Consider the following 12,844-nt stretch of genomic DNA (forward strand, 5'->3'; position numbering starts at 1 on the left):
GAGGCCTTCTGCGCCACCGTCGACTGGCCTCTGCCCGGAAGTGACTGGGGTCAGAGACTGATCTCCCCGTGCCTCGGTCAACTTCATTCATTATATAATTCCCTAGAACACCTTCCAGGTTCCAGGTGCTGTGGGTACTTGAGTACCAAATAGCTAAGTAGAATATATTTTATGTCAGATGCTGTTAAGTGATATTGAGAAAAGGCAAGCTGAAAAGGATGCTGGGAATAGGGATTGCAATTTTAAATAAATGGTCAAAGCCAGGTGCAGTGGTGCACACTAATTCTCAGAGAATCAGGAGGCTGAGATAGGAGGATTACAAGCTTGAGGTCAGCCTAGCCAACTTAGTGAGACTATATTTCAAAATAAACAATATAAAAGAGCAAGGGATATAGCTCAGTGGTAAAGTGCCCCTGGGTTCAATCCCCAGTACCTAAAAATAAATAAATAGATGCTCAAGAAAAAAATCTCATTGATGAGAGGTAACAAAGGTAAGGGAGATTTAATTGGCTATCTGGGAAGAAAGCATTACAGCAAAGAGAACAACAAATACAAAAGTCTTAAGACAAGCATGTTTAGATATTCCAGAAAGAGAGGGCAACTACAGCTGGAGTAGAGTGAACTAGGAAAGTGATAAAAGATGAGGTCAAAGAGGAACAGGAAAAGATCACAAAAGAACCCTCCAAGTCATTGAAGGGTTATGGTTTTTGTTCTGAGAGAGATTGGAGGTCATTGAAGGATTCTAAGCAGAGGAGGGATATCAACTGCCATGTTTTACTAAGGATCATACTGACAAGCCGAAAGAATAGGATACAGATAAGAGGCTAGTGTAATAATGCAGGCCAGGGAGGAAGGCCGCTTTGGTCAAGGGTATAGAAGTTGGGCATGATGGCCTAAATGAAGAATTCACAACTTCCTGGTGAAAGAATGGTTAAGATGACATCCAGGTTTTGACCTGGGTTCCTGGAAAATTGGAACTGACATCAATGATTCGAATGAGGAAGATGTCCAATGAGGAAGACTAGGAGAGGTGCAAGTTTGGGGAGAAATAACATGATCTAGGGGCCCCGGTTATGGCCCAGTGGTATAGTGCTTGTGCAGCATGTGTGAAGCACTGGGCTTGATCCCCAAGCACCATATAAAAACAAACAAATAAAATCAAGGTATACACACACACACACACACACACACACATACACACACACACACACTAAAAAAACATGCTAAGTTTTTAAAACTGTTAGACATCTAAGTGGAAGTATTGAGTTGAGTGTCCACATCTGGAGCATAGGACAGAGAAGGTCTGGGCTGGAGGAGAAATTTGGGAGTCATAGTGAATTGATAGCCATTGAAATCACAAACCTGTAAAGGAGGAGTGCATATAGTCAGAGAAGTGCAAGAACTGGCACTCTTTTTTTTTTTTTTTTTTCCAGTACTGATGATTGAGCCTAGGGGTGTTTTACCATTAAGCTACATCTCCAGACCTTTTCATTTTTAGACAGGGTCTCACTAAATTTCCAAGGCTGACCTTGAACTTGCAATCATCCTGCCTCAGCCTCCCAGGTCACTGGGATTATAGGCATGTGCATAACTAAAACTGGAACTCTTATTTTTTGGTAGCAGGGAATGAACCCAGGAGCACTTAACCACTGAAACACATCCCTAGCCTTTTAAAATATTTGGAGACAGGGTCTCACTAAGTTACTTAGGGCCTCTCACTAAATCGCTGAGGCTGGTTTTGAATTCTCAATCTTCGTGCCTCAGCCTCCCAAGTTGCTGGGATTACAGGTGTGCGCCAACATGCCCAGCTAAGAACTGGTACTCTTAAATTAAGCTTCTCTATCATCTGGTTTCCCAGAAAGGCCAGCCCACTAAGGAGTGTCCCAAATTGCTACAGCTGCAGGCCTAGGCTTTCCTCTGGCCTACCTCCCAACTCCATGCAATTGCTTCACAAATGGCTTCTCTCTCCCTGCCCAGAATGACTTGAGGCCCTAAAGATAAAAAAAGCAAACTAGTAAAGGCTGAAAATTGAAGAAATTGAAGAAACGAGTGGTCATAGGACTTTCCAGGGATCAGCCCTATCCACATGACATTTCACTCCAAGTTTCCAAATGTGTTTTGGGGTATTAATCTACCTATGCCACACTACCTTCTCCAGTGCCTTTTGTCCTCCCAAACATGTAAGAACAGATTTAGGTATTGAGATAAGAGGCAGTAGGTAAGGTTTCTAATGGTTGCTGGTTCCAAGGTGTCACCTTTTTTCCCCCTTATTTTTTGTGTATTATAATGGTATATACTGGTGAGATTGCTACATGTTTGTACATAATACTATATAACAATACAATTTTTCTAATTCTATTCCCCAGTATTTTCCCCTTTCCCTCCCTTCCTACCTCCCCATGGTTCCTTTCCTCTACTGTATGCCTTAGATTTTCAACTTCTTTTTGACATTCTATAATGTATGCCACCAGCAGTTGGCCTGTTATTCCCAGCAGTTTGAATTACTCCAGATTTCCCTACAATATTTTTTTAATTCTTCCCCTCCAGCACAATATTTTTTTAAAAAATATTTTAATTGTAGATGGATGCAACACATTTATTTTTTTATGTGGTGCTGAGGATCGAACCCAGTGCCTCACATGCTAGGCAAGTGTTCTTCCTCTGAGCCATAACTCCAGTCCCCAGCATAAAATTTTAATATTCAACTTTGAAATTCTAAATTTAATGGGTTTTCTATATTAGCAGGAAACTAGATCCTTATCTGCAAGTAAAGGTTATGGTAGCAAAGGAGAGAAAACACACAAAGTAGAACAAAGGAATATCAATATTAATATTCCTTTATCAATTTCTAGTATGGCCAGCCAGGTTTACTCTCTGAAGAGCTCTTTGCTAGATACTCTCCCATATAATTGTTGTGGCAGCCCTATGATGGATATCATATTGACCTCCACATTAAAGAGACAGGTCAAGGGGCTGGGGTTGTGGCTCAGCGCCAGAGTGCTCATCTAGCATGTGTGAGGCCCTGGGTTCGATCCTCAGCACCACATAAAAATAAATAAAGGTATTGTGTCCAAGTACACCTAAAAATATATATATATATTGGGGCTGGGGATGTGGCTCAAGCGGTAGTGCACTAGCCTGGCATGCGTGCGGCCTGGATTCAATCCTCAGCACCACATACAAAGATGTTGTGTCCACCGAAAACTAAAAAATAAAATGTTAAAATTCTCTCTCTCTCTCCCTCTCTCTTTAAAAAAAAAAAAAAATATATATATATATATATATATATATATATATATATATATATATTTTTTTTTTTTTTTTTTTAAAAGAGGTTAAGAAATTTGAGCAGGGCACCAGTGGGGCACACCTATAATCCTATCAAATTGGGAGGCTGAGGTAGGAGGACAGCCTTAGTAATTAAGAGAGATCCTGACTCAAAATAGAGAATAAAAAAGGCTGAGGATGAGTTAATGGAGTAGAGATTTTATATCAACCCTGTCCTTTTCACAAATTCCTGGCTTTTTTTTCCTGCCATCTTAGGAAAAAGGTGTAAGAAAAGTAGGGAAGCAGGGATCCCCCGTCTCTCATCATCCCAATTCTAATATCAACTTGAACTCTATAATATTAACACTAAATAGCAGAGTAGAATTTACACGTGGAAATGGACCAAAATGGCAACTCAAAAGCTAAGACAGCAGTCTGGGCAAATGCAGAGTGGTAGAAAGATTTTATCAACATCTGTCCTCTTGGATTATTAATGTAGGGCACGGGGGAGACTTCCCTAGGAAAGACGGGGAGTACACACAGGGTGGTGATCAGTCATCTACGTCTGGGGGTGGCATCTCTGAATCTTGGGGAGTGGAATGTGTAGTTTGGAAAAACATCAGTATAAGGTAATTTTATATTCTAAAACTTGTCAAATCCCGTTTTCTGCTCGCATCACCAAAACCTTATGTTGTGCCAAGTGCTGCAAACCGCAGAGTACAGAGTTCAAAAGTGCCCGGATCTTGGGAGGGGAAAAGTGACCCAGACCTGGTACTAAGATGAATAACCGCCCCCCCCCCCCAAAAAAGAAAGAAATCCCATCCCAGTGCTGGTCACCCTTAAGGGCCTTCTCTACAAGATGATCTGCCACCTGCAAATGGAACGACTGAGGCTGAGGAGGGAATTTGATCCTAAGGCAAGTTAAAAAGGCCAGGGACTGTTAACTCCTGATAAAGCAGCCCAGGAGAAGCAGGTGACTCCCATTGAGTTTTTTACTACAGCCTATGTTGGGACCCAACAACAGCATGGTCCTAAAGATGGGGAAACCGAGACGAGGGCACTTGGATAAGTCAGGCCTTAATTCAGGGTAGCTGGACAGGGCTCTAGCAGGCCCAGGAGGCCAGGTGGTCAAGGGTGTGAAGGCAAAAGTCCGGGGCAGGGGACTTGGGCGAAGGGGCGGATTCAAGAAAAGGTTAGTTCTGGGGCGGGAGGCCGGAAGCAGGGCGCGCCGCATCCACGCAGACGGACTTGGAAGAGCTGTTCCAAGAGGCACACCACCGAAGATGCTGAGTCACGGTGTGCCGCGAGGGCCGGGTGCGGGCTCCCAAGGACTGGCACACTCTCCACAGGGGAGGCGAGCGCCAGCCGACGCGCAGGAAGACGCGCTCACGCACAGGGACTGCTGGAGGAGGGGCGCGCTCGCGTCTCCGTGTGGGATGGCACGTCCAGGATGGGCGGGGCGAGCTCGTGTGCGCATGTGCCCGCACAGGGTAGGGAGCCTAGAAAGGCAAGTGAACTGCCGAACGTTTCTCTCCGCACGTCTGGGATGGATGTAGTGCGCGCGTGTGCGCATGCTCCGGTTATGGGCGGATGTGCGTATGTGCACTGGGGTGGGATAACACCCCCTCTGTAACGCTGGCCACGGGGTTTTGTCTTTTCTAGGAACCCGCTGCAAAGGCTTTCAAAAACATTTCCCCACCGTATATAGGTGTGATGTCCATGAGAATAGAAAATACTAAACTTCATAATCCGATTCTCAGCTCCCAGCGTTAGTCTCTCTTCGAAGTTCTGATAACCACGCAGTGTACTTCTCCACACCCCTTTTGTATTAGAATTAGCTACTTCTGGGTTTGGCGGTGGTCCCAGGCACTATCCCGTACCCTGGTGATGTGGACGTGTACCAGACTTTCTAGTGGAAGGAACAAATGCAAACACACTAATGCCAGGACAGCGCTAAGTGCTATGGGGGCGGGGGGAGCCACGTTGGAAGATTGGCAGTGGTCTGAGAAAACTGATGGAGCCTTACCCTGTTCAGAACAACAGGCAGTCCTGGGGAGGAAGGAGGGATGTGTACATAGGAAAGCGTGGAGGCTGTAGAGGAAGAGGCAGGGGACGGGGTGGACCTGGTTGGTAAGTGTGCTTTAAGATAACACGTATAGGACTTGCTGAGAATAAGGGAAGGAGGAATCAAGAGTGTTTTTCTTTTTGGCCTGAGCACCTGAGTGCACGGGTGGTAGTTCTCTTTTTTAACAAGAATGGGAAAGATGGGGTTGTCTCCCCTAAAAAGATTTTGAGTTTCAAGTGCAGGAGCTACATTTTCTTTGCAGTCCTGGCTTCTACCAAGGACCCGTCCCTAGGAATTGAGCAGACACTCTTGAAAAAGCAGTCTTAACCCATCACTTAGGCCCACATCTCTTAACACATCACATTTTTAAAAGAATATATATTTTTTAGTTGTAGATGGACACAATATCTTCATTTTATTTATTTTTATGTGGTGCTGAGGATGGATCCCAGTGCCTCACACGTGCTAGGCAAGCACTCTACCACTGAACTACAACCGCAGCTCACAAGTCATATTCAGTCCCCTCTTCTGACACATAGCCAGCCTATCTTTGTGAAACTCTTAAGGCCAGCTGCATGTGACCTCCAGGTGCCTGTCCCCAGAGATTCCTTGGACTCCTGGGTAGATATAATTGAGAGGCAGCTAGTCATGTTGTCCACCTACAGTCGAGGAGCTTGAACATGGTATCCTCCTGCCTCTGCCTCATTGGATCTCCCCAGGCAGAAAAGGAGAGTCATAAGCCTCATTAGTACCTCAACTACCTGTATGTTTGCCTTCATTTCTCAGATGGGCCAAGGCCTCCAAGAACCCTCTAAGAGCTCAGATATAACTTTTCTTCTACTTCTATCCCTACCTGTCTGGCACATAGGTAATAGGACTCCTCTTATATTCACATCACTTCTGTGAACAGAACTAGATGCTTATGTACAATAGGAAAACATTTGAATAAAATATTTTTTAAAATTTCCTTGTTAGCTTTTTATTACTTACTTTCTGACCTGGGGATTGAACTCAGGGCCTTGACTATGCTAAGCATGCATTCTACCACTGAGCCCTCAAGACCATGCTAGCATTTTCTTTTTTTTTTTTTCCTTTTGGTACTGGGGATTGAACTCAGGGGTGCTTTGCCATTGAGCTATACCCAGCTATAACCACTGCACCCCCCCACACACACACTTTTTTTTAAAACTTTTTTTGAGATAGTCTCACCAAGTTGCCAAGGTTGGCCTCCAACTTAACAATCCTTCTGCCCCAGCCTTCTGAGTCACTGGGATTATAGGCATGCACTATTGTGCCTGGCCCTGCTAGAGTGTGTGTGTGTGTGTATTTATATTTTGTTGTAGTGGGACACAATACCTTTATTTTATCTATTTTTATGTGGTGCTGAGGATCAAACCCAGGGCCCTGCACATGGCAGACAAGCGCTCCACCGCTGAGCCACAACCTCAGCCCCCTGCTAGCATTTTAGTAAGAATTCAGTGTATTCTTCATTACACTCAAGAAACATGGATGTTGCTAAGCAACCTTGTCTTGAAGTAAATTTGGAAGGCTCTGGTACTTGGCCCCTATGTTCAACTTCAGGGCATCTCACAGTGGTACTTACCCTTGGTGGTTATATATTAATACTGACATTACTCAGTTTTCCTAAATTCATGAAAATAATTCAATGAAGTGCTGCTTTCTCCAAGTAAAACTGAATTGAAATTCCCCTATAACCCTCCATCCACTCATGGTTCTCATCATCATACAATCTTCCTTCTGCTTGGCAGGACAGCACCATCCAATGAAACAGGTCCTTTTTTAACCCTGTGAGGCAAGGTTTCTTGGCACAGATGGGGTTCCTGGAGTGGAGCGGAGGGGTGGAATAAGTCCTCATCCTTGGAAAGACTGGCTGAGAAAGTACTATCACCCACACTTGGTGGGATGAGGGTGTTAGCAGACCCCAACCCTGAGAGCACCTGCATCCTTCCAAAAGACAGTCTCCTTTACCCCTATATTGGATGCACCTGAGAGGCCTAAACCATCTATGGCCTTAGGGAAGCCAACAAGAGGTTGGTTGTTTTTCCTGTTCATCCATGCCAATTCATCCTGATTCTCTAAGTGGTCTTCCCCCTTGAAAAAGTCTCAGAATCTGAGAAGAGGCTGACCTAAAAACCAACTGTGGGCAGCCTGAGTCAAGCAATGCATCTAACATGATGTCTGTTGCAGTTCATTTTTAAATAAAGATTCAGAATACTATTAAATGTATATTTTTAATAAAGCCAATAGTTACTTTACTTATAGGAGCTTTTAAAAGTAAGATACAAAATGTAGAGTTCCAGTTTGGAAGCATTGTAACTATTCACACAATGTCCTGCTGATGCCGGAGCAAGGCAGCCACGCCCGGCCATGCAAAGGACACATGCACGCACATATGCACGCACACGCACATACGCACGCGCACACACACACTTTCTCTCTCTCTCTCTCTCTCACACACACACACACACACACACACACACACACACACATACGCGTGCGCTTTGGCAAGACCCCTCTGCCGAGCGCAGCACCTGGAATTACCAGTGTTCAGAGCAAGGTGGTGCTGGGCACACAGCACCTACATGGAAACTACATAAACAGCTTCACACAGTCACAGCCCATGGAGATGCAATTACAAAATATCTTTCATAATAGGAAAGAAGAAAAAAACTGGAAAGTGACAGTTTAACAATGTCACCTGCGCTGGGGCATTGAGAACTGACCTCTGTCCAGGGTGAGGTCTTTGGGGAGGCACTATTAAAACAAGAGTACTTTAGTACAATAGAACTTGAAATACAGGGCACTGTGGACACATTACTGAAGGAAATAGAAAACTATCTTACAAGTAAAACAGTCACAAAGAACTTCCAACAGATTAGTGTGCACACTGTGACAGTTAACACAGACGAGAGCCACGCAGGATTGATGCAAAGCATGTGCCTGAAAAACTCTATGTACAAAATAGTTATCTGTAAACATGGTGAGGTGAATATTCAGAACCCATGGTGAAAGGATCATTAAGTACAGGCAGCAATGGCATCCCCACACAGCACAAAAGACAACACCCAAGGCCTGGAAACAGCCTGACAACACAGTACTAAAAATTCAGGTGACTGGGCTCAGACACCTTAAGGGTCCTCTAAAATGTGTATGTGTATGTGTGTAAGTGGGTGTGGGTGTGTGGTGTGTGTGTACACACATATTTAACCTTTTTGGTATTTTTAAATAGAAATTTACTTATATCTGTAGAAAAATGAGAACATAAATGTGTTATTACAATCTTTGCTGGAAAAGCTTATATGGAGTTAGAAAGAATAAACCATTTATTAGTAGTTAACATATGTTAAAATGGTTTAATGACTTAAGAAAATATAAAAAAAATATTAATACTGTCAAACTTTCATACCAGAAAATATCATGGATTTTTCTCAATTAGACTTTTTCAAAGATGAAATATGAAAAATTTAAATAAGTTTTATATAAAGAACTTTCTGCAACCTCAATTAATTTACAGTGGGATATGTCTATTCTATATAGATATATTTATTATTATTTCTCAATTTAAGCACCATTCAATTCTTCTGGATCCATTCTGGCTGGAAAATATCCTAATTCCACAGGATGTTATCTTTTAAATGGCACATGTTAACCGAAAATGAGGTGGATTTTCTTTTTTAAAAGAAAAGACTTTAATTCTTATCTACATCTTAACTGGTTTGTCTTTTGAACCAGCTCACAAATGTTACTGCAGTTTCTAGTGCAGGTGTCTCTGTGCAGCCCTTTGACCACACTGCCCCACTTTGAGGACCCTTCATGCCTCCAGCCATGTGTGGAAGGATCTGAGGACAGCAGGTGAAGCCTTACTTTGCACACACCAGCAGCCTGCTGGCTCATCCTCATGCACTGTCAGGAATATACTTCTGACATCAGCTATATAATCCTGCTTTTGTAAATCTGGCAAAGGCTGTATTCCTGGATGTTTCTGGGTAAAAGGGGCAGCTCACCCACAGAAAACCCAGGTGATTGCTTCTGATCATAAATATTCTGTTTTTCCGTTTTTGTGCTTAAATAAAGATTAGTGTTGAGCAAACCTCCAGCTGGTATATCTGTTATCTTAATATGTTCAATGCACTTTAGACAGGAGATGTTTTAACTAAAAATCTACATGAAAATAGCTATGAAATCAGTGAGGGGTGTGGTCACCACTCAATGTGTTGAGGAGGAATAAGAGGGTTTCATAAGAATGGTCAGTTTTGCTCTTGGCCTTCAGACCCGATGTCTTCCTAACATATAGCAGGATTAATAACCTCAGAACTATGTTTCTCAAAGTGTGGCCTCTGGCCACCTGCATCATAATCACTCCAGGTGCTTATTAAGCATGCGGATTATCCAGCAACCCCCTGAGTGTGATCTATCTCCAGCTGGCTCTCCAGGGGTCTGCTGCCTTCAGAAACCAGGCTTTAAAGGCTTGGAGCTGCTAATCACCCCTGTTCCCAAGGAAACCTCCTGGGATGGGGTGCACTGGTCCTCTGAGGGGCTGGTATGAGCTAGTCAGCCCTGGGGTGGGAATACTGACCCCAACAGCTCTGGGTGGGCAGGAAGAATGGCCCTGGGTCAGTACTGAGGCAAGTAGGCTGGCCTGCGTTCAGCCTTCCCAGGGAAGGCCTTAAAGCCCTTGGGTGCTGCCTTGTGTGCTGGTGGGGGTGGGGGTTGGGGTGGGGTCTGCACATAAGAGAAGGAGGCAGCACTGCAGTCGCTGGTTGCAGCCCACACAGGAGATTGCAGCATCTGCATGGTGTCGTTCCACTGGTTGCCAGGACTGGCGACTGCATAGAGTGGTGCACTTGGGCTGGGCAGTGGGGAAGGGTGTTGCCAGGGTGCTTTGGGAGGCCACGTTTTGGTTTTGTTATCCTGAGGGACAGAAGAGGGTTCTTAGTGGCACTTTTGGTGGTTCACCACCTTTTCCCACCTTCCCAGATCTCTGGTTCTTCTTTCTACCTAGGAGCAGGGTGAAAGCCCTAGCCCACCCCACAGCCTTGTCAAATGGAACTTCTTACAATGATAGCAATGCTCTATGCCTGCACCATCCAATAATAGTAGCCACATGCCATCATATATGGCTAGTACATCTGTGGAACCAAATTATTTATTTATTTACTTATTTATTTATTTTTGCAGTGTTGGGGTTTAAACTCAGGGGTCTCATGCATGCTAGGTTATCTAGCACTCTACCATTGAGCTACACCCCCATTCTTGATTTATAATTAATTTAAATATAAACGGCCACATGTGGCAAGTAATGGATATCACATCTCTAGAGCTTCTTCTATATATGGCTCTGAGTCAGCTGAGATGGCTAACTATTTAGACAAACTCATGAGAAAAAGAGATTCACCACAAAGAAGACTGTGACTTTGAGGCTTTAAAACAGAAGCTGTGGAATCTTGCCCATGGCCTTAATCATAAGCCAGCCCATAATACCTGGTTCATGTCCTCCACTGTAGTTAGGAGAGGCGGTGAGGGTAGCATGCTGGTCTCCTGCTCTCCACTGCTGTGTTTCCTGAAAGAACCAAGAGCCTAGAGCAGTGATTGCCTGGCTTTCTATCCAGCTTAATTCTAGGGGTCATCCCAGCTGCACAGCTCTGGTCTCCAGGCCCTGGTTCCAGGTGAGAAGGGCTTGGGTCCATTGAGTTCAGGGGCAGAAAGAGCTCAGCACTAAATTGTGTATGCCTACAAAGCCAGCACAGGGTAGGGAAGGCATAAGGATGGGCACTGGCTTTCTTCAGCTGCTCTGAGTCCACCAGCTCTGACTTTTTGTTAATTTTTTCAATAAATTACCATGCACTGGGGGTGTATGGAACTTAAAAACAAAATTCATTAGTTTTAACAACACTGAATGAAAAAGACCGGATGTATCAGGATCAGAGCTGGTGCTCCTGCAGGCAAACAGAGTCTCTGCAGAGCTGGTGACAGAGGTAACTTTTTAGATGTCTGATCAGCCACAGGTCTAGAACAGAATCTTAAACTCCAGCCTGGGCTCAAACCCACTCCCCAGCATTTCTCCCACCCCAGTTCACAGTACTCCCTCTACATAGCAGCTCAGGCCCAGAACTTTCTATCATCCTGATTCTGCTTTCACATACACCTCACTGCCGATGCCCCACCAGTTGCTCCCTCACTTTGGTAAGCCCTCTGCTCTCTGCTCATCCGACGTCTCCCTGGTTGCCCTTCTGAAAACAGAAAATTCACCTGTTCCCTGTGTTCTATCCTCATCACTTGCTTTATTTTTCTTCATAATACCTAAACTAACCTGACATTTTTTAGAATCTGCCTTTCCTAATTATTTCCATGAGGAAGAGGGCTATTTTTTTTTTTTTTTTTTTTGCTACCATATCACTTAATATGCTACAGCTGCTACGGAAAGAAACTAAGAATGAATAGCCAAGCACAGTGGCTCAAGCCTGTAATCCCAGCAGCTTAGGACACTGAGGCAGGAAGATCGCAAGTTCAAAGCTGCCTCAGCAACTTAGTAAGGTTCTAAGCAACTTGGTGAGGAGACCCTGTCTTTAAATAAAATACAAAAAAGGGCTAGGATGCGGCACAGTAGTTAAGTGCCTTGGGTTCAATCCCCAGTACCAAAAGAACAAATGTAACTCCTCTCTTTTTTTTCAGTTCTAGGGATCAAAACAAGGGCTTCCTACCTGCTAGGCAAGCACTCTACCACTGAACTGCAACCCTATCCCTTTAAAAAATATTTTTATAAACAAATTTTGAAATAGGATATCACTAAATTGCCCAGGCTGGCCTCAAACTTGCCATTGTACCTGGCTCTGAAGGTACTCTTTAGAGGCCTTACAACAGATGGTGCTGGAAAAGCCCTTCTACCTTTCTCATACAGCAGGCTGGCAGTTAATAACGGGCTTCCTGAATTTTCTAGAGGAATGAGCTGTGGGTCACACTCATATGCCCTTCTCTCCACTCCTTGATTTAGAAATCTCTTCATACCTTCTCTGCTTGACAGCAGCAACGAGGTCAGGTCCTGAAAACATGGAGAACAAGCTGTCCCCATTGGCTGAAGACGTCTCATCACTGGAGCTGGCTGAGTCTCCCTGAGCACCCGACCAGCCGCTGTGCAGGCCGTCCCTGAAAGCCAAAGAGAAAAGCTGGTCCCTGGCCTCCAACAGTCAGCCTGGACACTAGATGGACAGTTCTGAATTTAACTGCCTCCCTTCACTCAGGCCCTAAAAGAGCAGTCCTTAACCTGCACTCATCTCAACCAAACAGTGCTCTCTTGTCTCTCCGATCTAAAAACTTGCAGTTTTCTTTCTCTCCCTTAAATGTTTTTTGTTTTTGTTGTTGTTGTTTGTTTTGTGTGTGTATGTGTGTTTGTGTGTATAAAGTTATATATGTTTTATTTTTTTATCACTTCCTTTTATTCTTCCCAGAAGCCTGTGGTTTGTATATGAAATTTAGAGAAATAAAAAGTTGAAA

At 44.1% G+C, this 12,844-nt stretch overlaps 1 protein-coding gene across 5 annotated transcripts in view; it reads right to left on the reverse strand.

Annotated features, from left to right (window-relative positions):
• Nucleotides 1-7,820: 7,820 nt before the first annotated feature.
• The window catches only part of GARRE1 (granule associated Rac and RHOG effector 1), a 90,469-nt gene continuing 85,445 nt past the window's right edge, over nt 7,821-12,844 (reverse strand). For all 5 annotated transcript variants that reach the window (XM_081274342.1, XM_081274346.1, XM_081274344.1 and 2 more), the window contains 3 exons: nt 12,359-12,496; nt 10,835-10,913; nt 7,821-10,264 (listed from right to left, as the gene is read on the reverse strand). In XM_081274342.1, the coding sequence (XP_081130468.1) occupies nt 9,968-10,264; nt 10,835-10,913; nt 12,359-12,496 (514 nt within the window). In that variant the 3' untranslated portion in view covers nt 7,821-9,967. The remainder of the gene's footprint in view (nt 10,265-10,834; nt 10,914-12,358; nt 12,497-12,844) is intronic.

Source organism: Spermophilus citellus, assembly GCF_964194105.1.
Source record: "Spermophilus citellus genome assembly, chromosome: 18".
Taxonomy (NCBI): domain Eukaryota; kingdom Metazoa; phylum Chordata; class Mammalia; order Rodentia; family Sciuridae; genus Spermophilus; species Spermophilus citellus.